Source organism: Candida orthopsilosis (assembly GCF_000315875.1).
Source record: "Candida orthopsilosis Co 90-125, chromosome 4 draft sequence".
Classification (NCBI taxonomy): domain Eukaryota; kingdom Fungi; phylum Ascomycota; class Pichiomycetes; order Serinales; family Debaryomycetaceae; genus Lodderomyces; species Lodderomyces orthopsilosis.
In genome coordinates, this window is record NC_018297.1 from 255,665 (window position 1) to 281,699 (window position 26,035).

The 26,035-nt window shown below is 37.1% G+C and overlaps 13 protein-coding genes across 13 annotated transcripts; 7 read left to right on the forward strand and 6 right to left on the reverse strand. All coding sequences in view use genetic code 12, as the record gives it.

The window, feature by feature from the left end:
* Positions 1–13: 13 nt before the first annotated feature.
* Positions 14–916, forward strand: CORT_0D01500 (Nit3 nitrilase; the record flags this gene model as incomplete). The annotated part of the gene is made up of 1 exon (XM_003869086.1): positions 14–916. One exon carries the CDS (start codon positions 14–16, stop codon positions 914–916), a length of 903 nt encoding a protein of 300 aa, XP_003869135.1.
* Positions 917–952: 36 nt separating this feature from the next.
* Positions 953–1,903, reverse strand: CORT_0D01510 (hypothetical protein; the record flags this gene model as incomplete). The annotated part of the gene is made up of 1 exon (XM_003869087.1): positions 953–1,903. One exon carries the CDS (start codon positions 1,901–1,903, stop codon positions 953–955), a length of 951 nt encoding a protein of 316 aa, XP_003869136.1.
* Positions 1,904–2,005: 102 nt separating this feature from the next.
* Positions 2,006–2,344, forward strand: CORT_0D01520 (hypothetical protein; the record flags this gene model as incomplete). Its single annotated transcript, XM_003869088.1, has 1 exon — positions 2,006–2,344. One exon carries the CDS (start codon positions 2,006–2,008, stop codon positions 2,342–2,344), a length of 339 nt encoding a protein of 112 aa, XP_003869137.1.
* Positions 2,345–2,431: 87 nt separating this feature from the next.
* CORT_0D01530 (Myo2 Class V myosin) lies at positions 2,432–7,051 on the reverse strand (the record flags this gene model as incomplete). The annotated part of the gene is made up of 1 exon (XM_003869089.1): positions 2,432–7,051. One exon carries the CDS (start codon positions 7,049–7,051, stop codon positions 2,432–2,434), a length of 4,620 nt encoding a protein of 1,539 aa, XP_003869138.1.
* Positions 7,052–8,008: 957 nt separating this feature from the next.
* Positions 8,009–8,659, reverse strand: CORT_0D01540 (hypothetical protein; the record flags this gene model as incomplete). The annotated part of the gene is made up of 1 exon (XM_003869090.1): positions 8,009–8,659. One exon carries the CDS (start codon positions 8,657–8,659, stop codon positions 8,009–8,011), a length of 651 nt encoding a protein of 216 aa, XP_003869139.1.
* Positions 8,660–9,654: 995 nt separating this feature from the next.
* On the forward strand, positions 9,655–11,334 carry CORT_0D01550 (Cyb2 cytochrome b2 precursor protein; the record flags this gene model as incomplete). The annotated part of the gene is made up of 1 exon (XM_003869091.1): positions 9,655–11,334. The coding sequence occupies one exon, from the start codon at positions 9,655–9,657 to the stop codon at positions 11,332–11,334; it is 1,680 nt and encodes a 559-aa protein (XP_003869140.1).
* A 1,012-nt stretch (positions 11,335–12,346) lies between these two features.
* On the forward strand, positions 12,347–14,047 carry CORT_0D01560 (Cup2 protein; the record flags this gene model as incomplete). Its single annotated transcript, XM_003869092.1, has 1 exon — positions 12,347–14,047. The coding sequence occupies one exon, from the start codon at positions 12,347–12,349 to the stop codon at positions 14,045–14,047; it is 1,701 nt and encodes a 566-aa protein (XP_003869141.1).
* Positions 14,048–14,240: 193 nt separating this feature from the next.
* CORT_0D01570 (Yrb30 protein) lies at positions 14,241–15,512 on the reverse strand (the record flags this gene model as incomplete). Its single annotated transcript, XM_003869093.1, has 1 exon — positions 14,241–15,512. One exon carries the CDS (start codon positions 15,510–15,512, stop codon positions 14,241–14,243), a length of 1,272 nt encoding a protein of 423 aa, XP_003869142.1.
* Positions 15,513–15,662: 150 nt separating this feature from the next.
* Positions 15,663–18,173, forward strand: CORT_0D01580 (Rad54 protein; the record flags this gene model as incomplete). The annotated part of the gene is made up of 1 exon (XM_003869094.1): positions 15,663–18,173. The coding sequence occupies one exon, from the start codon at positions 15,663–15,665 to the stop codon at positions 18,171–18,173; it is 2,511 nt and encodes an 836-aa protein (XP_003869143.1).
* An 862-nt stretch (positions 18,174–19,035) lies between these two features.
* CORT_0D01590 (Osm2 mitochondrial fumarate reductase) lies at positions 19,036–21,000 on the forward strand (the record flags this gene model as incomplete). Its single annotated transcript, XM_003869095.1, has 1 exon — positions 19,036–21,000. One exon carries the CDS (start codon positions 19,036–19,038, stop codon positions 20,998–21,000), a length of 1,965 nt encoding a protein of 654 aa, XP_003869144.1.
* A 99-nt stretch (positions 21,001–21,099) lies between these two features.
* CORT_0D01600 (Gcv3 glycine decarboxylase subunit H) lies at positions 21,100–21,660 on the reverse strand (the record flags this gene model as incomplete). The annotated part of the gene is made up of 1 exon (XM_003869096.1): positions 21,100–21,660. One exon carries the CDS (start codon positions 21,658–21,660, stop codon positions 21,100–21,102), a length of 561 nt encoding a protein of 186 aa, XP_003869145.1.
* Positions 21,661–22,059: 399 nt separating this feature from the next.
* Positions 22,060–22,457, reverse strand: CORT_0D01610 (Snc2 protein; the record flags this gene model as incomplete). The annotated part of the gene is made up of 2 exons (XM_003869097.1): positions 22,060–22,308; positions 22,377–22,457. 2 exons carry the CDS (start codon positions 22,455–22,457, stop codon positions 22,060–22,062), a joined length of 330 nt encoding a protein of 109 aa, XP_003869146.1.
* A 1,734-nt stretch (positions 22,458–24,191) lies between these two features.
* Positions 24,192–25,910, forward strand: CORT_0D01620 (Act1 actin; the record flags this gene model as incomplete). Its single annotated transcript, XM_003869098.1, has 2 exons — positions 24,192–24,201; positions 24,790–25,910. 2 exons carry the CDS (start codon positions 24,192–24,194, stop codon positions 25,908–25,910), a joined length of 1,131 nt encoding a protein of 376 aa, XP_003869147.1.
* Positions 25,911–26,035: the final 125 nt, after the last annotated feature.

The following is a 26,035-nucleotide window of genomic DNA, read 5'->3' on the forward strand; positions in this document are numbered from 1 at the left end:
CTCCCTCGTCACCATGACTCCCCCAGTATTGAAATCACCATTATCCAAGTCCCTTAGAGTTGCATTATTGCAATTGAAGGCAGGTGCCGACAAATCAGCCAACTTGGCCAAAGTTACCAAATACATTGAAGAAGCCGCTGCCAAAACACCCAAAGTGGATCTTGTCATGTTGCCCGAGTGTTTCAATTCCCCCTATGCTGTTGATCAGTTTAGAAACTATGCTGAAAATATTCCCGAGGGAGAAACGACTAAATTGTTATCGTCATTGGCCAAGAAACATGGGATATTCATCGTTGGAGGATCGATTCCTGAATTATCGTCGGATAAGATTTACAACACGTCATTGACATTCTCACCTCAAGGTGAAATCATTGCCAAGCATCGTAAAGCTCATTTATTTGATATTAATATTCCTGATGGAATCACGTTTCAAGAATCGTTGACGTTAACTGGTGGTGATAAAGCCACAGTTTTCAAATTGGGTGATTATGGAATTGTAGGTCTTGGAATTTGTTATGATATTAGGTTCCCGGAATTGGCCTCAATTGCTTCACGTAGTCCTTATAATGCATTTGCCATGTTTTATCCCGGTGCATTCAATACTACTACGGGACCGTTGCACTGGCATTTGTTGGCTCGTGCCAGAGCTGTTGATAATGAACTATATACTGTCTTGTGTTCACCGGCTAGAGATGTTGCAGGTGGTGGATACCAAGCTTATGGACATTCATTAGTTGCGGATCCATCTGGTAATATTATAGCTGAAGCTGGTGAAGGTGAGGAGATTTTGTATGCCGAGTTAGATAAGGACGTGTTGACCAAGGCAAGAGAAAATATTCCAGTTCATTACCAAAGACGTTTTGATATATATGGAGATTTCGTTAATGACGAATCCACCAAAGTCAGTGACAAATAGACAGTCATGTATGGATAATCTATGATTTCTATGTCCCTACTCATCCTCTATACGCTCTACATACTCACACAAAACATTCATAAACTCATTTGGCCTTTCACTTATCACCCAATGTCCACATTTAATATCTCTAATTTCAAAATTAGGAAAGAATTGGGCAATTTCGGGAAACACATCATCGGGAATATAATGTGACTCGATGCCTCTTATGAAAAGCGCTGGTCCTGTCCATCTCACTTCATTGGGAGAATATGGCCAACTAGCTATAAATCCTTTACTCACTGCATCTCCAATGATATCCAATGGGATTTTAGAAGTTACTGGTTCATCTTTTTTACCTCGTTTCATATTCATCAATACAAATTGTCGAACAACTTTATTGGGCTCTACTTCAGCTAACTTTGCGTCAACATCCTTGATATTCGTATAATGGTACTTTTCTAAACTTAGGCGCAATTGATTTATGTATTTATTGAATTTGGAATCTGTATTTCCAAAAGTTATTGGTGCGTTATCAACACTAACAATCATCCTGGGTATATTTGGTTTACGCAATGCAACAGCCATTGCTGTTTTTGCGCCCATTGAGTGTCCGATAAGGATTGGCTTTTGCTTGAAGTCACGCTGAATAACCCAGTTTTCTACATCAGCAGCAAGACTGGGGTAATCTAATCTCTTGTTATGAGGACTGGATCCGAAGTTCCGTAAGTCGAGACAATAGACATTTCGATCAAGCCTCTCACTTAGATGTTTTGCAACAGTCCGATTGTTTGATTTCGACCCAAACAATCCATGGAGAAACACAAGTGGTGATTTGTTCAGGTTGGGTGCTTCAAACTCATCGTATACTAAATCCACCGTTTCAATTGGCGTATTGTTTTGTCTAACACATGTTTGGAAAAAGTACCGTACATAAGTACCACTTAGTTTGGTATGTCCTGCCACTGTTGATGCAGAAGCTCTCAAAGGGTGACTCAATTTAAACATTAGTGTGACGAATATAAAGATCTCGGAAATTTTCAGATTTTCTCAGACTTGAAAAACATTCGATTAGATCAAAATACAGCACTGGGCATCCTCTACACACACATGTTCAGAAGTATCATTAGGCAAATGTCATCATCATCTCCATCAACAATAGGTCCCGTAGAGGCATCAATTCTGACAAAATTGCAATCTACGTTCCACCCCACATTTCTCGAAATTAGAAATGATTCCCACAAACATGCTAAACATGCGGGAATGCAAGGTGCTTCAAATAGAACTGAGTCCCATTTCTTTATCAAGATGCAAAGTGAAGTGTTTAATGGGAAAAATTTACCAGCTAGACACCGATTGGTGTATAATCTATTAGACGATGAAATTAATAAACAAGGTGTACATGCATTACAAATGAAGTTGAAAGGAACCAATGAATCTATACAGTAGGAACGAGAGCTGAATAGAGCTTAATAGAGATGAACAGAGGCTTCACAATGTAAATAAAAATACCACTATTTATTAAAAATTAAATCTCTATACACCATTCTCCTCTTTATTTTGAAATGTCGCTTGAACAGAAGCGTTTTTAGCAACCAATTCAACAATACGACGAATTACGGGTAAATTCAACCATGCAGGAACATAAGCCTCAACACGAGCAAATGGTCTCAATTCAATATCTCTAAATGGATCCTCGAAATGTCCATCAGCAGAAACTGTCAAGAAAATCTCATCTCTTGAACTTTCTTTAGTCTTTGCAGCCACCAATGACATCACAGCAGGTGCAATCGGTGTTTCATATTCAGCTGAGCTATAAGCACCAACGATTTTATGAATCTGAGCTGGATTCAAAGCAAAACAAATTTCATAAATGATGTCGATATCTTCACTTGTGTTTTTCCTCAATTGTAATAATTTGGCAGCTTGTAACACATGAATCAAACAAGTGGACCCTTCTTCAATACCGTGTGAGTTACACCATTCTTCAAGTCGCGTGACATTGTAATTCAATTGTAAACCTCTCTTCCATGATAAGAAGTTACGCCTCATTATCAAATCATTAAAACATAACGCATCAATGAATCTCAACATTTCGGTAATTACTCGAACAATGACTTCATCTTCGATATAGTAATTCTTCATGGACCAGTATAATGAATTGAACGTTAACAATATATCATCCATTTTGTAACTGCTGGAACCACTGGAAAATACTTTACTCAAAAATGGTGAGCTTTCTGGAGCCATGAACCCAGGTAATGATTGAGAAATAACCACAGCTGAAACTGCCTTCTTTTCCAAATCCTTTTGCATCTTCTTCATCCACATGTTGTAGATGTTATACGACAATGATTCAAAGTCTTCCTTTACAACTCCAACTAATTTCAAGTACTCATTGAATTCATCTTCGCTCATTTCATTTGATAAATTGTCATTGGAAATGATGGTTTGTTCAGCATAGGAGACAAATGAATATAACTCATGGGTATTGGATAACCAGAATGCACCATGTGAAATGACATCTTCATCCTTCAATGTAGATACAAGATTTTGAATAGTTGATAAAACTTCACCGAGAAATTCCTCACTTTCTTTAGTCAATCCCAACCTCCACATGTCTGACAAAATAATAATGATTATTCTTGAAGGGAACAACACCTCCTTTCTTGTCAAATCAGCAGCAACATTGGAAGTAGGAATCTTTGATCCCTTAAGCAACCCTTCAACTATTTCACGGTGCAATTGACGTGAATTTCTCAATAATTTAAATAATTCATCATTAATATCATCAATGTTAGCATCGCCATCATTGGAAACAGCAATGACTGATACCGGTCTAGGATTGTCAAGAGAACTAGGAGAGTTCCACGCCACAGCACTGCTATGACGCTTGTTGTTGCCGTTGTTGACACTTCTAATTTTGGGATTGTTGAGTTGAGCCAATTCAGCTTTCAATTGTTCGATATGAGCCTTCAAATCGACTTCAATTGTATCACGTTTGACGAGATCGTTTCTGGCATTATTCAATTCTTCAAGAGTGCGTTGTACCTCCTCTTTCAATGCTGATTGTTCTTTGGATAATTCAGCAATCTTGGCTTCGGCTGATGCATATTCAGATCTGAGTGTTGCTAATTCATTGTTTAAGCTTTCAACTTCCTGTTGATGTTCAGCACTGGTGGCATCCAATTTACTATTAAATTCAACTTCTCTTGACTTCAAGGTTTCATGAGCTTGACCTTGCTGTTTCAACAAATCTTTCAAGTTTGAAATCTCCTCCATGAGGGCCTTGTTATCTTGAATCTTTGCTGTAAGAGATTGAGTCAAGTCAACGACCTTATTCTCCAATTGATAAGATACTTCTTGCAATTTGTTGACTGATTTAGCCTCCGCCTTCAATGTCTTCAATTCACGGTAAGCATATTGCCTTCTGAAAGCTGACTGAATAACAATTGCCGATTTTTTGGTATTGGCAAAATTTTTTCTCTCCTTGTATCCCTTCCAAGATTTTTGAATAGTTGATGCAGATTTTTCCAAACGTAATGATTTGTAATTTTGTCTGGCTTGTAAACCACGAATAGACTTTTGCAAAGTGATGACGGAATTGAGAGTATTGAGGTATTGCTTTCTTGCCAAATGACCTCTGATTGATGTTTGAATCATTGTGGCCGCAGCTCTTTCTCTTTCTTCTCTGATCTTTCTCCTCTTTTCGTGTCCTCGAATCAAACTTTGCAACTTAATGTGTGACTGTCTAATGTCAATGTATCTTTGCCTATAGAAACGTTTTCTCATATTCTTTTGTATCATCACAGCTGATTTGTACATTTTGTCGGATCTCAATTTTTCAAAGTGAGCCAACATACCCGCTTTGAAGAAGATCTTCGTGTTACCCAATTGATACTTACCCTTGTCTTCAACATTGGATGTCAAGATCTGATTACAAAGTTCAGTTACCGACTCTTGTGTTGTTTCTACCCTCATCACTTTAATCCAATCGTCCGAATGAACCAACGTGTGGTAACGGTCAGCAAATTCAACATAAGTCCACCTGGACGGGAAACCAGCACACGAAATCCTAATTGTCTCCAAAACACCACAAGCCCTCAATTGAGAGAGCACCATTAATGAATCAAATTCCCATGCTTTCTTTTCTTCATTTGGTTTGATACATCTAATATAGTGTACATTCGTAGAGTTGATAGTCTTCATCAATTCAACCAACGAGTTTTTAAACATGGAACCCAAAGTTGGTTTTTTGTTGGCAATTTTACCCTTTGCTGGTGCTTTGTTAGCCTCCAACTCAGCGGCGTTCTTGTCAACAATGCTGAGAACATCTTGAAGTAACTCATTAGTTGTATTTTTCATGACATCCAAATGTCCCTCACCTACTGTGTCTCTATTCTTTTCGATAAAACCGTCAATATCATAAGTAACGTCTAAAGCGTAATGGCTGACAATAAACTTGGTTTGACCAAATCTTGGCTTTTTGAATACCTTATTCGTTGGCTCTTTATCCAAGTTTTGATACATTTTCTCAATCCATGATTGATCATTTCCGGCAGGTAATCTTGACTCTTCATCCAATAAGGAAAGGATACCCATTCTATTCTCAATCACATCAATGCAAGGTTGGTTATCAACAAAGTCAATAAACGACCATTCAATTTGTTCTTTAACATACTCTTCTTGTTCCAACTTGAACACATGCTGGTTAAATTCTTGTTGCAATTTTTCATTGGCATAGTTGATACAAAACTGTTCAAAAGAGTTCTTTTCAAAATGTTCAAATCCATAAATATCCAACACACCAATGAATGAGTTCACCTTTGCAGCAACCTCTTCAGGACACAAATCAGTGTTGATGTAGTTGACCAACCAGTCAAACAATGCGGAGTAGATATATTTGGCAAAAGAATCTCTAGCAACCAAGGCTTGTTTATGATTCAAATTGGTAACAATCTTTTCTGATCTGGTGGTGATTTGTTTCTTAACACACCATTTAGCAAAATTGACAGCATCAATTCCTAATAGTTCACATGCTTTGGCCAAATTTGGCTCATCACTAGATAAGTGAGCATCATTTCTAGTTGCAGCAATATCGATATTACCAATGTGTAAAAGAGCAGCCAAAATCTTGTAAATTTCCATCTGTTTAGTCTCGTTAACTCCAATCAACGCAAGAGCATCTTTTGTCGTTTGAAATTCTTCGGCATCGTCAACGCCTTCAATCTTAGGTAATCCTCCTTGGTTGGTGTATTTATAATCATCAGCAGTTAACAAACCCAATTCCTTCTTGTGTTCTGAGTCTAATCCCGCTAAAAGTTGGTAAAATATATGGTAATTTCTTTCAGTAGATGGCTGAAACACTAGTCTGGATCGTTCCAAAAGATATGTTCTTATTCTTGCACCAATAATTGAAGTTGACTTGTCAAACAAGATTTCCAAATATTTACCAAAACGCGATGAGTTGTCATTTCTAGTGGTTTTAGCATTACCAAATGCTTCCATAATTGGGTTTGTTGCCAAAATTTGTTTTTCAACATCTGACATATCGGCTTTATGATCAGAGCCCAAAGCTTGTTCTGTGTCTTCCTCCACTGAGGCAAAGTATCTCATGATATATTTGGCTGAAACTGTCTTACCAGCACCTGATTCACCACTGACAACAATGGTTTGATTTTGGCCATCGAGTTTCATACATCTATACGCATCCTCCGCAATAGCGAAAAGATGAGGATCCAACTCTCCTCTTCTTTTACCAGCATACGCCTGAATGATGTCCTGTGAATACAACTGCTCGACCTTTTGAAATGGATTCGTGGCAATTAAAACAATACCAGAATAGGTATAGATATCCAACAGTGAATAACGTAACTTAATCGCTTGCAAAACAGCTGGTTCATTCAAATACGACAAACTGGTTAAATCTTCCGCTGCTTCCAAAATAGGGGGATTTCGTAATGGCGGAAGCTTTTCATTATCTTCAGATAGGTTGTCTGTTTCCACTGTAAACTCTTGTGACTCATCCTGTTCAGAAACCAACTTGATGACATGTTTGTTTCCTTCTGATTTGTTGGATACAACTTTTGCACCTATCCACCCCAACTTTTCATCTGGGTACCAACAAGTGGTCCCTACGTCATACAATGATACCATGTTTAGTTATATATGTATGATAAAATAGTAATGATCTATTGGATCGAAGTCACAAGGGGTATGGTTAACTCTGTTTGATTTTGTTGATTGGTATAGAGATCAAGTAAAAAACGCCAAATAAAGAAAAATAAAATAATTTAAATTTTTTAATAAAAAATCAACAAACAGAAAAAATCTTTTTCTATTGTTTTGTTAGTGTTTGTTGTACAAGGGAAAACACGTACAACAAAATATATACATAAATGACACGACATTCAACAAAAATATGACACACACTTCCAAATAAAAATAGACAAAACACACAAACGATTCCAGGCTCAGCCGAAACAATACGAGTGACTAGGCTTTTGACTTAGATTTTAATCAGATTTAAAATACATTGTAAGTTTAAATCATTCATTGCAGTTGTAGTTAACGATCTCTATTGAAATGACCACCAACACCAGTGAATTGTTTCAGAAACGTTTGAGGTTTCCATCCCAGTCATACTCTCTTTTGTTTTAAAACCTGCGCCTTAGGAAAGATCCAGTTGGAGCAAAGAACGCGTCCTCCATACTGTTCCCCCCACCTGCTCTATGCCGAGGGAGTGAATCTCATATATGTACTTCGGCAGCCGAGTCTAGTAGTGTACTCTTTCCAAAAATAATGCCAAAACATATATTAGCGATTCTTGCATGTGATTTTGAAAACTTCATTTACAAGTTCTCCCGGTTGGTATTGTCCACCACGAAGAGATATTTTGTTACAATCATGACGCAAGTTGCACTTGAATAATGGCTCGATAGACTTGAAGCCAACTTCCACTAAGAATTGCTTCATTTAGTGCCGATGGCAAATTCTTAAGAGACGCGTTCTATTATTGTCGCAAAACCGGAATTTGTGTAATACGATACGTTGAGACACTCAGCCTTTAAATTATACAATATTTATACAGGCAAATGACTTCTTCTCTTTCAGCTAAAACTTTCCTCTAAACAAATTCTTCACCATATCTCTACCAGTGAAATAGCAAGTCAAATAAAGTGTATGGAAATCCAAAGTTGAAGTGAATGTATCCAAAAATCCAAAGAACAACATTGATGGAATCCATCCTTGGGCATACTCCAAAGCCCAGGATTCACCCGGCATTGCATATTGCTTAACTTGACCTCTAACTAAATGATGACAGTCACCAGGTTTATATACTTCTGGTTCCAAACTTCCTGGTAATGCAGCTCTCTCTTCGCCTTGTAAAATCATAAAGTAATCTTCAGAAAAATGAACTCCTGTATGACCTTCAGTTCCAATCGCTGTACCGAAGAAGATCAAATATTCAGTGATTGAAGCGTGGAGGATAAACATGGTCCCCATAGCTCCACCAGCATTATTGTAAACCCAATCATTGAAATTTAATTCATTGACAAGTCCTGGGTACTCGCGGTTAATCTTTGAACCTAAATCAATCATCAATTCAGTGATGTTATTTGGATGTTCTTTGATAGATTCTTGAACTAATTGTTGTAAAACATTTTTGTCAAATTGAAAGTTTGTTGGTAACCAGGTATAATACAAGGAACATGAAATCGAATAGATTGCTATTGGAATAGCTAATAGAAATAAACACTTCATGGGGAATGTGTTGTTAAAAGGAAGCCTATTGAGTCAAGTTGGTGAAGGACCAAGCATCTTTGTAATTTCTTCAAATATAGATTTGAATCGTTCTTAAACGACAGGATTTGCAATCGTATAGTGATCAATGTCGCAAAATTATTTTTTGTGTTTAATATATACGAGGTTCCAGGAACGATCGTACAATTGGTGCGGACTTGAGCAGACAAGCAGAACTGGAAAACTGGGTTAATTAAGGATCGAAAGTAGATGCAGAGCAGAATTGGTCACCTATTATATCACGAAAAGTATGGAATGCTAAGTGTATAAAATTTTGCACGAAAATGAGACAAATTTAACGTAAGCGTGATTAGAATGAGTAACTCAGAGAAAAAGCTGAAAAACTAACATTGATGCAATGTCGTCCAAATAAAGCCGTGTCATATACGAACGAATGACATTCATTCTTCCTTTTCTTCAAAGCTCACGCAAATAAAATCACAGTTCACAGTAGATAAATGAACACAACGCTTCAAAACGTGTTCATTTTCTGCAAACTACAAATAGTTTCAAACTCAAACTTAGATCCACCGTTTGAAGTCAGAGTCAAAAATTTAACGTTATTATTTTGAAAACGTTTCGCTTCAACTCCCCTATTCAACTCTTTTGCAACTTAAACATCTCCATCTCCATCTCCATCTCCGCACCAAAATGGAATTTTTTGTCTGTCTGATAGTTTGGATCCACCAGACACAAAGACAAAAAGTGACACATACAAATATAGCGGAAGTTTCTACCCGATTAGGCATGAGATAACAAATCCGACAGCGATAATTGGATACTTCTTTCAATATCTGACTTCGTTTTTTCTCCTTCTTCCCCCACACAATCAGAGCAGATATAACCTTTTCAAATTTCCCATTTTCATCTTCTATATTAGATAACATTAGCACTGACTATTATCATCTCGCTATACTAATCTGCCCACTCCAAATAGATACAACCTTTCAATCAATATGGTTCTTGCATTATCAGAAGTAGCTAAACACAACACCAAACAAGATTGTTGGGTTATTATCCACGACAAAGCTTATGATCTATCGGATTTTGTTGATGAGCATCCAGGTGGGTCAGCTATTATATTAAAATATGCTGGTAAGGATGCAACTAAAGCATTCGATCCAATACATCCTTCGGATACATTAACTAAATATTTAGCCCCCAAATATCATAAAGGTGAAGTTGAAAAGAAAGTTAATCAACCAGTGAAAAAAGTGGTAAAGAAGAAGAAGGAGAGTGCAGAAAAACAACCACAACAAAGCAACGCCAACTCTAATAGCAATGTGGTTGATGAATTTGATGTCGAGTATGATGAACAAGACGGTAAGGATCCACTTCCAGTGCCACTGCAAAATTCTACAGATGCTAGTGATGCAGATGAGGAAGAAGAAGTGATGCTCGATGAAGATGGAGAACCTATTCCTAAAGAGGAAGTACAACGTCTCAAGCGAGTTGAAAATAAACCAGATTTGGGTCAAATTTACAACTTGAACGATTTCGAATTTGTTGCAAGACACACAATGGAAAAGATTGCTTGGGCTTATTATTCATCTGGTTGTGATGACGAAATTACAATGAGGGAAAATCATTTGAGTTACCAACGTATATTTTTCAAACCCCGTGTTATGGTTGATGTCACCAATATCGATTTATCAACCACAATGTTAGGTACAAACACGTCAGCACCATTTTATGTCACAGCCACTGCATTGGGTAGATTGGGTCATCCAGATGGAGAGAAAGTCTTGACCAGAGGATGTGCTAAACAAGATATTATACAAATGATACCGACATTAGCTTCTTGTTCATTTGATGAGATTGTTGATCAAGCCACTGATAAACAAACTCAATGGTTTCAATTATATGTCAACTCAAACAAGGAAATCTCCAAGAAACTTATTCAACATGCTGAGAAAAGAGGAATCAAAGGTTTGTTCATCACCGTTGATGCTCCACAATTGGGTAGACGTGAAAAAGATATGAGATCCAAAGATGTTACTGATTTGAGTCATGTTCAAGGAGAAGGGGATGAAGCTGATCGTTCGCAAGGTGCCGCTAGAGCCATTTCGTCATTTATAGATACTGCATTAAATTGGAAAGATTTGAAATGGTTTAAATCAATCACCAAAATGCCAATTATCTTGAAAGGTGTTCAATGTGTTGAAGATGCAATTATGGCAGCAGAGCATGGTTGTCAAGGTGTCATTTTGAGTAATCATGGTGGTCGTCAATTGGAATTTTCTCGTGCTCCAATTGAAGTGCTTATTGAATTAATGCCAATTTTAAGAGAACGTGGATTAGACAAAAACTTTGAAGTTTATGTTGATGGGGGTGTTAGAAGAGCCACTGATATTTTGAAAGCAATTTGTTTAGGAGCCAAGGGAGTGGGCATTGGACGTCCATTTCTTTATGCCATGTCTACTTATGGTGATGATGGTGTTGTTAAAGCTATGCAAATTTTAAAAGATGAAATGATTATGAATATGAGATTGTTGGGAGTTACTTCAATTGATCAATTGAATGAACAATATGTTGATGTGAGAAACTTCAGTAATCGATTTGTTCCTGAGGATAAATTATTTAGAAATGTTTACCAACCTTTGATTAGTCCTCCTTTTAAGGAAGCTAAGTTCTAGATTGTTTCGAGGAGGTTGCTCTAGTAGATTTGAAATAGACCCTAAATACATTTATTTAACTACATACAATGATATATGAGAAGGGGAAGATGTGTAAGTGACGATGTCGTTATTGCACAAAGACTCTTGGTTTTGTGAAGTAGCCTGATTTAACCAGACTGTTTGAAGAAAAATAACATATTTGGAAGGGCGGACAAGTACATTGAACAATGCATCTTGTCCTCGACGCAACAATTCAAATGCAGATATCCGGTGGCTGGATTCATTGACATTGCACGCTAAGGTTTACCTTTTTGTGTTCCAGATTAAAGATACTCAAAAGAAGACGGCTAATGTAAGAGAATGTTTGAATGGAACACTACGGAACACATGGCAAAAACTATAGGTATAGGGCAAACTTTGATTAACAGAAGCAATCTTAACTTCTTTTCTTATTCCGAACGATCCTTAAACTGAGATATACATTAGATTTCTGCAAAAGAAAAGGCTTGTCATGAACGGTTATGAACAATTTTTCCTACTCAGCCGTTAGTACACGCCTTTTGCCCTAAAAAAGGATGGATTGTTGAATATGAAAGAACACTAGCAGTTGAGGAATGTATTCTTAAGAAAATTAAGTTATAGATTACATAATGAGTTGGATATGAATATTGGGCATTACAATAACTCTCCTCCCTAGACGGATATATTGGTTAATACAATACAAAACTGTGGTGTATTATTGTTATGTATTGTTTTATTGTGCGTATTTAGTATGTGTGTTTGGATTTACGGGAAATGCATGATAATTTATCCATTATTACACGACCAGATTTTTTTTTTCTTTTTTTCTTTTTCTCTCTCTCTCCCACTTCATTTCTTTTTCGTATCTGCCGCTACTTAAATTCCCATCAGATTTACAAATACTCTTTATACAAATCAGAAGCAATAGAAAGCCTTTCAACACACACACACACACCTTTAAGTGAAAAGTTACTACGTCATAATTTACATTCAATAGCATAGCTACACAATGGTTTTGATTAATGGGGTGAAGTATGCGTGTGATCGTTGTATACGAGGTCACAGAGTAACTACGTGTACCCACACTGACCAACATTTGACCATGATCAAGCCTAAAGGACGTCCGGCCTCACAGTGTCATCACTGTCGAGAGAATAGGAAGCAAAAGAGTGTTCATGTAACTTGTACTTGTGGAAAGAAGAACAAATTACCACGTTCATCATCTTCTACTTCGATAAATTCATCAACTATTCATGAAACAGGATGTGCCTGTCACAAAACTACTCATTGCACCTGTGGTCCTTCTCTGGGAACAAGTATGTCAACAAAGAAGAACAAGGAGACTGATACAGCAAAGATGAAGGCATTATTAGAGGGTGACATTGTCAAAAGATCCAATTCATTGCCAACGCGACAAACATCAAGAAAGAAAACTTCCCCTGGTGAAATCGGTACGTCTTCCAATGTAGATAACAACTTGCAAGATCAAATGGATTATGGATTTATACGTTCAAATGAAACACAACTTGACAACCCAGAATTAAGTGATAATTTTGTTATTGAAGATATATTGATGCCATTTGAAACCAAAAAGGGATTGTTTGACTTGTTTAACAAGCAAGAGGATCAAGATGGGACCAACTCTGTTGTCAGTGACAGCAGAAACAACATAAGCCAACAGTTTAATACAATTACACCACAATCGAATGACTCCCCAAGTCGAGTAAAACAGGAGGACTCCAGTGAAAGAACTTCGGTATTTAGCCCAGATCGGTCTAATCCAAGTCCGGCTGGTTTTGAAGTAGTCGATCACATGTTTCCACTATTCCCACTTATTGGTGGTCCTAGTTTTGACAATGAAAATAAACCATTGCTGGGAATACCCGCCAATGCAAAAATACCTGTTCCTCATCAGCCTACTCCCATCAGACCACTGTTGGCGTCGCAAAACACCAATCTGAACAGCTCATTACCATCAGCGACCGATTCGAATCATAATATCAACTTTGGCAGTAGTTTTGACACCAACATCCAAAATACTCATTTCAATCAACATCTGCGAGGTCCCAAACGTCCTGAGAGTGTACTATCAATTGCATCGAACTCATCTGCAAGGTCATTTGATTTCATGGGTAATAGCTACAACAATTATAATAATACACTCATCAATGGAGGTATACCTTTGTCAGCCACTTCCACAGCTTATCCACCTTCCGGCACCGATGAAAATATTATTACAGGCACTGAACAATGCGAAGAACATAACACAATGCATCATCATTTTGGCAAGACGGGGCTAGGGGCTGGTAAATTCGGATCTCAATTGAGCAAAATAGAGAGTGAAATGTACACTGATACATTTTTTGATGAAGCTATGAATTATGAGCAAGGCGATATAAATATGCAGCAAGAACGACCACAATTGTCAGATGTTTTGTCAACTCCAGCGGACTTTTATCCAGTAAGCAATGGCAATAATATTGAGCAAAGTAACTTTCAAAACGGAAGCAATGGAGTAATATGCTCTGATCTGACAAATTCTTCAGGTAATGAACCATCTTCATCGCAAAATAATTCACTTGGTGATTTGACGTATTCAAAAAGCAATGATGCTCAACATCAAGAAGATACCAATACGACAGGATTAATCGGTGGAGATTTGCCTATGTTTCAAGGTTTTGCTATACCATTGGTTAATACTCCCAAATGATGAACAGTATCGGATAATATCGTGATGAATTAATGAATTAATGAATTGACACTAGCTTTATGGATTTTTATTTCAGTTTCGTTATTCGTGTAATTGTATAGAGAATTGCTTATGAAATTGTAATTTGTATTGAATTTGATGAAGAGATGGATTCTACAATGACTTTGGGGAAACCAACTTTTATAAAGCGCCTCTATTCACTTTTTCTCTTTGATTTCTCAATTTCAAGATTCTTCAATCTAGTAATATTTGAATCCATAGTTAGTTTATCCTCAGTTTTTTTCAATTTAGTATCATGTTTACCCCTTTGAGCAATCGATTTAGGTAAATCGGCACTCGTCAGTTGATCATGTAAATACATTTTCAATACTTCATCAGGTATGTTCAAGATACTCTCGTTTTCAATTTGTTGTAACCGGGCTAATCTAATGATGTATTCTAGTAGGGATAAGGAACTGGATTTGATTTGTTGTTGGGTGATCTTACTTTTGAGCTTTGGGTCAGCTTCTTGCTCTTCCTCTTCTTCTTCATCGTCGCCGTCAAATTCATTCAGATGGAGTTCTCCTAATGCAATCCATTCTTCTCTATCCCCATCAACTATTTTCAAAATCAATACTGGTAAATTCCGTCCTTCTAATCTTAGCAATTTCCCTGATGCCGTGAAGAACATACTTTGAACCCATTTTAAATCGTACTGTTTGACGCCCGGCTTATCATCGTCGTCATGAAATCTTCCATCATTGAAATCCTCTTCAATGTTTACCAAGTATTTGAATTCTCCATGTTGTCCATCATTTGTAATCTGTACCGAACTCCTAGCAAATGTTTCCTTCCATGTTATACAGCCCAACTCATCCACTGGTGTTCCGTCGTCAACATACTTCATTCGACTGGGATTATAGAAAATAGTATACATGACCAAATCAAACACAGGACCTATCAACCCACCTCCCACATTCAAGTAATTTGAAGCTTGTAATAACCTACCTGGGGAAATTGCATTGAAATCAGTCATGCCATTGAGGTTTATCCCCGATGTAATTAACGACAAGTTTAAAATCGGTATTGCATCATTGATTTCCGTCATTAAATCGTGCATATAATCTTCAACTCGTTTAACACTCTCTTTAGTATTTGCACTTGACAATTGCTTCGTAATATCATTAACCCCTTCTTCAAATGCTGTGAATTGATTATGTAAATCATCAATCAATTCCAACGTCGATTCTAAAACTGTGTTTCCCCGGCTTGCTGCAAGTTTGATTAGATCTATCGTAACATTGATAATATCGATTTTGGTCTTGAGTTTGCGTCGTTGTTTTGATAGACGTTGTTGTTGCAGAGCTGGAATCTTGTCAACAAAGGTGGAGATGGTCTTGATGGCATACCCTGATGCTATAGATATACCTGAGCGTATAGCAAATGAAACCACTTGGTTTGAAGCTTTAGAAAGTATCTGATCCATTAAGATTGTGTGGTCTTAAAGTTGTTTGTAATGGTTATTTCTGAATCAATTGGTAGCTTGTGCTATGTGGCTAAAAAGAGATGAAATCATTTGTTTTGAATTTTTTGAAAATTCGCAACTAAATATATCCTACTACAACTAAAATCAAGAATGGCAGTACGCAAACCATTAACACGTTTCACTACTCCCTTAGGCTCAGGTGCAGGTGTACCTAAAGACAAAAGACCACCTAAAGTCCATGACTCGGCTTCGCGATTATTGAAGCCATTTCAAGTGCCATTCAAGACGCGACTGGAGACCGTGTCTGGTCTAGTATCGCGTCGGCCTGTACGCTCATCAAGGAAATTCACCAACTATGCTGTTGATGACTTTGAAAATGCTACTGCAAACGATGAGTTTGTTAATGAGAGCGGTGAAGTTGTCAAATGCAAGAAATTTGGCGCGTTACTTCCACGATCGATCAATAGTGATGATAGACGCGATATTATTGATACAAAGATTAAACGGTCTTTCACAGTTCCTTTTAGCAAAGATAACGCTAAAAAGGAAGAAATGATACGCGGCCCTCCACCTCCATTGGGTACGAAAGTGCGGCCAATCATTCCGCCTCGTGCGCTTCATGATCCTATGAGTGAATTTGCCATTGTATTGTATGACCCAACGGTTGATGTGATACCTAAAACACCCGAAGAGGAAAAGAAGATAGAGGAAGTTGATCTGTCAGACACGTCAATGAATCTGGATACCGATGAACGACCAGCAAAAAGAAGGAAGACGCATAGGTCTTTGGCGGAGATTTTGGGTATTGTGACTAACCCCGAAGCAAAATTAGCCCAGTATCCCGATGTCCCTGTAGTTATTGATCCAAAATTGGCCAAAATTTTACGTCCACATCAAATTGCTGGAGTCAAGTTCCTTTATCGTTGTACTGCTGGGTTAATGGATCCCAAAGCTAAAGGATGTATCATGGCTGATGAGATGGGGTTGGGTAAAACATTGCAATGTCTTACTTTGATGTGGACATTACTTAGACAATCACCAAGAGGTAAGAGAACTATTGAAAAATGTATTATTGTTTGTCCATCGTCATTGGTGCGTAATTGGGCTAATGAGATTGTTAAATGGTTAGGTGAAGGTGTATTGACACCATTGGCAATTGATGGAAAAAGTACAAAGTCAAACGATTTGGGTGCGGCGTTGCAACAATGGTCAACTGCACAGGGTAGAAATATCGTGCGTCCTGTTTTAATCATATCATATGAAACTTTGAGAAGAAATGTTGATAAATTAGCCGGCACTGAAGTTGGGTTAATGTTGGCTGATGAAGGACATCGATTGAAAAATGGTGAATCGTTAACATTTACTGCGTTGAATTCATTAAGATGTGATCGAAGAGTGATTTTATCTGGTACACCAATTCAGAATGATTTGTCAGAATATTTCTCATTGTTAAACTTTGCCAATCCTGGTTATCTTGGTACAAGAAATGATTTTAGAAAGAATTTCGAAAATGCAATTTTACGTGGTAGAGATGCTGATGCAACTGATAAAGAACGTGAAAAAGGAGATGCAAAATTGCTTGAATTATCACAATTGGTGTCAAAGTTTATCATTAGACGTACTAATGATATCTTGTCTAAATATCTTCCAGTCAAGTACGAGTATGTCTTGTTCACTGGGTTGTCACCAATGCAAAAAAGTTTGTATAATCATTTCATCACGTCACCCGAGATTAAGAAGTTGTTGAAGGGAATTGGGTCACAACCATTGAAAGCCATTGGTATGTTGAAGAAGCTTTGTAATCATCCTGATTTGTTGGACTTACCTGACGATTTGGAAGGGTGTGAAAATTTGATACCGGAAGACTATGAATCTTCCATAACTGCCACTGGACGTAAAAGAGAAGTACAGACTTGGTTCAGTGGTAAATTCCTAATCTTAGAACGATTTTTGCACAAGATACATCGCGAGACTGATGACAAGATTGTTTTGATCTCAAACTACACCCAAACACTCGATTTGATTGAGAAGATGTGCCGTAACAAGAAATATGGTTCTTTGAGATTAGATGGTACAATGAATATCAACAAGAGACAAAAATTGGTTGACAGATTCAACGACCCCAATGGGTCAGAATTCATCTTTTTATTATCATCAAAAGCAGGTGGATGTGGTATCAATTTAATCGGTGCTAATCGATTAATTCTCATTGATCCGGATTGGAATCCAGCCCTGGATCAACAAGCATTAGCGAGGGTTTGGCGAGATGGTCAAAAGAAGGATTGTTTTATTTATCGATTTATTTCAACTGGGACAATTGAGGAGAAGATTTTCCAACGACAATCAATGAAGATGTCATTGAGTAGTTGTGTTGTTGATGAGAAAGAAGATGTTGAGAGATTATTCAGTGCTGATAATTTGAAACAATTATTCATGTATCAGCCAAATACTGAATGTGATACTCATGATACATATAATTGTAAGCGATGCAATAAGGAAAAGGGACAATTTATTAAAGCACCAGCAATGTTGTATGGTGATGCTACTACCTGGAATCATTTGAATCATAGAAAGTTGGCTAACAATGAGGATATCTTGGTTGCTAATGAAGCACAATTTAATGATGTTTCGTTTGCATTACAGTACATATCGCATGTATAACCTATAGAGCTCTTGCAAAGTATACGTTTTTATTTCTGATAATTGTACCTTTTTGCAACCTTGTCAACCATCCATTACTAGTAATTACTTCCATTGAAAAGCAGACATCAACGCTTCTAGGTGGAAAGAGTCCAGTGGGGGAGAGGTGGGGAAGAATATAATTTTGTGTGCTATAAGATTCAGACAGTTTTGTTAACCCAACAGTTTTGTTCCTAATTTGGTATTTGTTAACGCATCGGACTTTGAAAAGTGTCTTGTGGAATTTATTTTTCCACGGAATTAGAAAATACTTAACTAATCACGTGATTCAGACATAAAATCTTATCTTTAAGCGATTTGTGAACCAGCAAAAATTTCCTCTCCTCACTTTCATCAATAATTTTGACTTTGTTTTTCAAAGCCTCGACTCCATTTTCTGAGAGAAATAGACACAACTTCTACTCCGATACGCGTTGCTAATTCATGGAAATGGTGATGGTGGCATTCCTACTATTTTGTGGAGATGTTGTTGGGAGGTGCCAGACAGAAAAACAAAAACTGGGGGAATCAAAAAAACATCTGATTTCAATGCAATGTTAACCTGCACTTTCTGGGAAGCTACACAATAAGTAAGCATTTGATACCAAGCTCTGATCTTCTAGGAAGGAAGTTATTTGACTTCTTTCTCTCCTAAGTTTGTGTAAAAATATATTTCCGCATTCAAAAACTGAATCTCCATTTTTTCATTTCCCTATTATAATTTTTTAGTCGAATATATATATAAAGCGCGCATTATCAGCACCAATCATCATCTACCATAAAATAAGCAAGCCACACTAGTTCTAAATACACACTATTGAACTCCAGTACCATACCATTCAACATGTCAGACTTACCAGTTAACCCAATTGTCATTGTAGGAGGTGGATTAGCAGGGTTGTCAGCAGCACATCAAGCTTATTTACGTGGAGCTAATGTTGTTTTATTAGACAAACAAGGATTCTTATCAGGAAATAGCGGTAAAGCCACTTCAGGTATCAATGGTGCATTGACCAGGACCCAAACTAAATTGAAGATTGATGATTCCGTGGATAAATTTTATGAAGATACGTTGAAAACAGCAAAAGATAGGGCTAACCCGGCTTTGATTAAAGTCTTGACTTACAATTCTGCTGATGCTGTTCATTGGTTACAAGAGGTGTTTGGATTAGATTTAACTGTGGTGCTGAGACTAGGTGGTCATTCACAACCTCGTACTCATCGTGGTCATGATTCCAAGTTCCCTGGAATGGCTATTACTTATAGATTATTGGAAACATTGGAGAAATTGAGTGAAGATGAACCGGATAGAGTGGCCATTTTGAAGCATTGCCAAGTTATTGATTTGATCAAAGAAGGAGAAGATAGGGTAGTTGGTGTTAAATACAAGAGTTTGCAAGATAAGTCGAAATCAGAAGTTTATGGACCTGTGATTATGTCAACTGGTGGGTATGCTGCCGATTTCACCAAAAACAGTTTATTGCGTAAATATCGTCCTGATATTATTGATTTACCTTCAACGAATGGTGTGCATGCCACCGGAGATGGACAAAAGATTATCATGAAGAATCATGGTGTTGGCATTGATATGGATAAGGTTCAAGTTCATCCGACTGGATTAATTGATTACAATGATAAGGATGTTATAGCAGGAAAAACTCAACCCCGATTCTTGTTTCTTGGTGCTGAAGCATTGCGTGGAGAAGGAGGTATTATGTTGAATGGTAAAGGCGATCGATTTGTCGATGAATTGGGAACTAGAGATTGGGTATCTGGTGAAATGGAGAAACAAAACAAGGCTGGGAATGGGCCAATTCGATTGGTATTGAGTGAAGAATCGGAAAAGAAGTTGGAGTTTCATATTAAACATTATACACAAAGAAATTTGATGAGAACAGTTACAGGTAAACAATTATGCGAAGAGATTGGATGCAGTGAAGAGCATTTGCAACATCAATTGGATACTTATAACAAAGCAGCCAAAGGTGAAATTAAAGATCCCTATGGCAAGCAATTCTTCCCAGCTACCCCGTTTGAGTACAAGCCAAATGCAAAGTATCATGTGTCTTTCATAACTAGAGTCTTGCATTTCACCATGGGCGGTGTCAAAATCAATGACAAGTCCCAAGTTCTTACTGACAAAGATACTCCATTTGAAGGATTATATGCTGCGGGTGAAGTAGCTGGTGGTGTTCATGGACACAATAGATTAGGTGGATCTTCCTTATTAGCATGTGTTGTTTATGGAAGATTAGCAGCTGATGAAGCATGTAGTTATGAGTTGCAAAAATTGAGCAAATCGGGAAGTGGTAGTGGAGATGATGATGGATCGGGAAACAATGCCACCCAGAGATTGAAAATGATTAATTTACACATTGATCCAAATACCAATAGAATAATCATTGATATGAATAACCAGGGTGGATCATCCACTGGTGAATCGAGTAATACCACCAGTGGTGCTGAGCCAGCAAAGCAGCCATCCAAACTGGAACAACAACCAGCTAAGTCCAAACAACAATCAAAAGAAGCCAAACCATTTTCCATCCCTGATAAAGAATTCACTCCAGAAGAAGTTTCCAAACACAACACCAAAAAGGATTGTTGGTGCATTATCAAGAATGTTGTTGTTGATTTAACTGAATTTTTGGATCATCATCCAGGTGGTGCTGCTTCAATTACCAATTTTGGAGGAAGAGATGCAACAGAAAGTTTTGAAATGTTGCATGAAGATAATTTTATTCCTAAATATGTTCCCAATTGTGTATTGGGTAGGATCAAAGGAACCAAACCTGAATTAGACTTATAAGACAGAGCAAAGAATACATTTCAATAAACAGTTTCTTTCAATATTTATAAATATATATTTAAACACTTTATTTGGACAGATTATGTAGGAGTTTGCTACTCAATCTTCTTCTAAAGATTTGGCATAATCTTCAGTAGTCAATAAGGTCTCACTTTCAGTAATTTGCTTTGGATCATCCAATTTGATATGAGCAATCCATCCTTCAACGGTTGGATCATGATTCAACAACCCAGGTTCACTTTCCAAAACACTGTTTACCCCTACAACTTCACCACTAACAGGACTATAAATCTCACTAGCTGATTTAACACTTTCCACTGATCCCAAAGTTTCACCAATTTCAACTCTAGTTCCTAACTCGGGTAATTCTACAAATGTAACATCACCCAATGCTTGAGCAGCATATTGAGTAATTCCAATTAATGCCGAATCATCATCGTATAATTTGACGTATTCGTGTTCTTCAGTAAATTTAGTTTCAATTGGTGTTTTTTCATGCAAGTACTTGTAAGCATGAGAGTTTTTGTCGGCTTTGTAGTGGTGTGGGGTTGTTGTTGTGAATGCACGCAAAAGTGGTGATGGTGAAACAGTGGTGGCTGTTGTTGGTTTAGAAAATGTACGAAGTGGGATTGATGATGACCTTAATAATGACTTGAACATGATTGATGTGAGGGTTGTTAACGAGTAGTAGCAACTAAGAATCAGATGTTTTAAAATTGAAGCTCTCTTAGGAATTCAGATGGAAAAAAGTTGATTTTTATATTTTGTTTGTGGTTTTTCAATTGGAAGACAAATTTGACTCTTTTTTCACTACAACTGACTTCGTTCTATTCAGTCTCCCTTGCGCATAAAGTTTGTTTAGTAAAGAGAGAATACTTAAGACTTCACTTTCCCTCTGCAATCACAAGAAAGATATGAGAGCTATTTCAACATTAAAGCGTGATAATTATATAAAACTTATAAATTCTTCAAAAAGATAACAACAAAACACACACATATAAATGAAAAAACCGCTAAAAAAGCCATATAATAAACTAAAAAGGGGAGAATAAGAAAGATCTAACTAAAATGAACAGCAATAGGAACAACAATAACAATGATAACAATGATGACGGCAAAAATAAGACACATTCTCATTTTGAAATCTTTCCACCACATATCTTTTCTTACCCGATTAGCACCTCTTCTGAAACCTTGAGCACTAATGGCCAAGTTATCAGTCTTGTTTTCTATTGAATCTAATCTTTCTCCTCTTTCTGCTACTTTGTTGATGTTGTCTCTCATAATACCAACCGTGTCATCTATTTGCTAAAAAAAGTGGGGAGTTAGTATGGGAACATTCAGAGCGGATCAGTTGGATCTAAGTGAATACATACAGCTTGTATGGCGGCAGTCCTGGATTGGTCTCCAGTTTGTTGATTTGGGATGTATGGGTCATATGGAACTGATGAGGACATGATTAAGATTCTATGTTGTAGTTTTTACGTTATGCAAGTGAAAAATTGATTGATATTTGGTACTAATGTAGTGTCACTAGTTGTACTTCAGGGTGTAATGTGAGCTTTATGGTTAATCTATCAACCGATGAGATGGATTGAAATTTTGGTGATGTACGTATAACAACCGACAGAGAGGGGTGAGAGAGAGAATGTGGTGATCTCACCAGTTTTAATTTTTCGAAAGAGATTTTCTCTCTGTCTTTTGGTTGTGTCACATTTTTATTTATTTTGCCTTTTTTGGTAGACCAAGAATTTGTTTACGACACTGCGTCATTAATAGACTCTATTTTTCAATACAATTGTATAGGGGTGAAAGTAAACTACGATGTAACAGAACTTGGATACTGAGAGTGAGAATGAAGGGTAATATACCAGCAACTGGTTAATGTATCATAGTGTTTCCGTTCAAACAGTTTTAGCTGTTTGCGTTGTTTTATTCTAAAAATAGTAAAACGTTTGTATGAATGCTTTGAGAATCAAGATGAGCAGCTTTCTTGTCTAGCATTTGGTTTCAGCCATCACGAACGTCTTTAACTATAGTCTTTAACTATACCGTTTTTGTAAGAAAGACGCAGACATTTGATTTTGCTTTCGTCAGCACTCTATATGTCCGGTATTTTGTGTTTAAGTTACAAAATTGTTTTCGTCATCAAATTTTTCCATAATCTCCGTTGCAATTGCCGATTTTGCAGCATTCTTTGAACAAATCGAAACCGGCCGTTCACTCTATTTACTTATAGTGACAAAATAAACCGAAACAAACTGTATTTAGAGCATATAACACTACAGAATGAGACTCATACCCTGTACCTGGCAGCCTCTATTGACGCATCACATATCGGTATTCACCTCTACTATGCTTTAGTCGTCATAGAAGAAGACTTCCAAATTGAATTAGCGGTGGGTACTGTCTAGGTCTGGCCTGGTAAGCTCTTACTGTACTTCGCCTAGCTTAGTATTGTGATACCTTACACCTGCAGTGATTTGTGAGGTTCAGTCATTAATAATTTTGGTTGATAGTAGCATAGCCTGTGAGAAATATTTCATGACTTTTTGTAAAGCCGATTCCAGATCTTTAAGTAGTGTACTTGGCACAAAAATGAACATAGATGGCTGCATCATCGAAATAACTTACGGTATATTGAGTTGCAGGGAAAGTAGAGAAAGATTTTGCATTATTAGAGAGGGCTTCACTTCATCAAGGTCAATAGTTTGGGGTTTTACTGTGCACTGCCAGCCAAAACACGAATTTAGACTCCACTTGACAGTAGCAAAATTTTGATAACGTGTATTGACCTTATTGTCAAACTTCCAGATGCTGATTTTCATATTAATATACAAGTCCATCTTCTTGTTACTTTCTCGAGTTTATCAGAATCCTACTATTCACCAATTACACGAGTTGTCTGTACTGGTTGCGAAAATGATAACTAGATTCTTGCTCCTATTGTTATTGTTCGTGTACTTGTGACAATGAAAATATAATATTTTGTTTTTGTAACTCCAAAATAAACAAAACTCCTGTCGTCGTCTCTCTCTCACTCTCTCTTTCTCTTTGCCAACGAACCAATTTTTTTTCAATTGAAAATTGAGAAAACTCTTTCGATTTCTTTCTTACTCTTTTAGAAAGTCACAACTTGTATTATAATCAAGCATTTTCTACAGTTTTAATAGATCAATCATATATACAAAATGGACGGTGGTACGTACTAACACACACACACAAAAACTTTCAATCAATTATCGATTGATTGATTGGACTGGATTGAATTCGATTTTTTTTGTTGTGCCTTTTTGTCGGATCAGATAACCTACAAAAATTTATTGCGTTTCTGGCCAGCTTCAGGCGAACAATCATATCAGGGAAGTACATTTTGACTTGATTATATTGATGTCGAGAGAGAATGATGACGATTGATTCATCTGAGAAAGCCCTAGCAATCAACGGTGAATAATTGTTGATTTTCAATGAAGCAACAAAATTCATCTTGTGGCAATCAATCAACAAAACTGCATCAGGAGATCAATTGTGAAACAACTAATTCAACTACACACAATTACAGTTTACCACCAAGTTGTGGTTGCTCACCGATCTGGCCCATTTCTAGATTTGTTATCTGGATCTCAGTTTTTCTGATTTGGACGCATTTTTGTTTTTTCTTTTGTTCGACGTCGACGAAGAAATATAAGCAATGAAAAGTTGCTAAACTCATACAACAGACTATCTATTCCACCAACAATCAATCAATTTAATTCAACATGGAAGCTTTATACTAACACCCTTTTATAGAAGAAGTTGCTGCTTTAGTTATTGATAACGGTTCTGGTATGTGTAAAGCCGGTTTTGCTGGTGATGACGCACCAAGAGCTGTCTTCCCATCAATTGTTGGTAGACCAAGACATCAAGGTATTATGGTTGGTATGGGTCAAAAAGATTCATATGTTGGTGATGAAGCCCAATCAAAGAGAGGTATCTTGACCTTGAGATACCCAATTGAACACGGTATCGTTTCCAACTGGGATGATATGGAAAAAATCTGGCACCACACTTTTTACAATGAATTAAGAGTTGCTCCAGAAGAACACCCAGTCTTGTTGACTGAAGCTCCAATGAACCCAAAGTCAAACAGAGAAAAAATGACTCAAATTATGTTTGAAACTTTCAATGTTCCAGCCTTCTACGTTTCTATCCAAGCTGTTTTGTCATTGTACTCATCAGGTAGAACTACTGGTATTGTTTTGGATTCTGGTGATGGTGTTACCCACGTTGTTCCAATTTACGCTGGTTTCTCATTACCACACGGTATTTTGAGAATTGATTTAGCTGGTAGAGATTTGACTGACTACTTGATGAAGATTTTGTCCGAACGTGGTTACGGTTTCTCCACTACCGCCGAAAGAGAAATTGTCAGAGACATCAAGGAGAAATTATGTTATGTTGCCTTGGACTTTGAACAAGAAATGCAAACCTCATCACAATCATCTGCTATTGAAAAGTCATACGAATTGCCAGATGGTCAAGTTATCACTATTGGTAACGAAAGATTCAGAGCTCCAGAAGCTTTGTTCCGTCCAGCTGATTTAGGTTTGGAAGCTGCTGGTATTGACCAAACTACTTTCAACTCCATCATGAAGTGTGACTTGGATGTCAGAAAAGAATTGTACGGTAACATTGTTATGTCTGGTGGTACTACTATGTTCCCAGGTATTGCTGAACGTATGCAAAAGGAAATCACTGCTTTGGCTCCATCTTCAATGAAGGTCAAGATCATTGCTCCACCAGAAAGAAAATACTCTGTCTGGATTGGTGGTTCCATCTTGGCTTCATTGTCCACTTTCCAACAAATGTGGATCTCAAAACAAGAATACGACGAATCTGGACCATCAATTGTTCACCACAAATGTTTCTAAGCAGGTTGAAAATTGGCTGTGCTTCAGTATCTTCAGTATTCTATCGTATAAATTGTTTTATTTTTCCATCGCAAAATAAACTTTATAGCCGCTTAAAAAGTAGTATTGTTTTTGTAATAAACTTG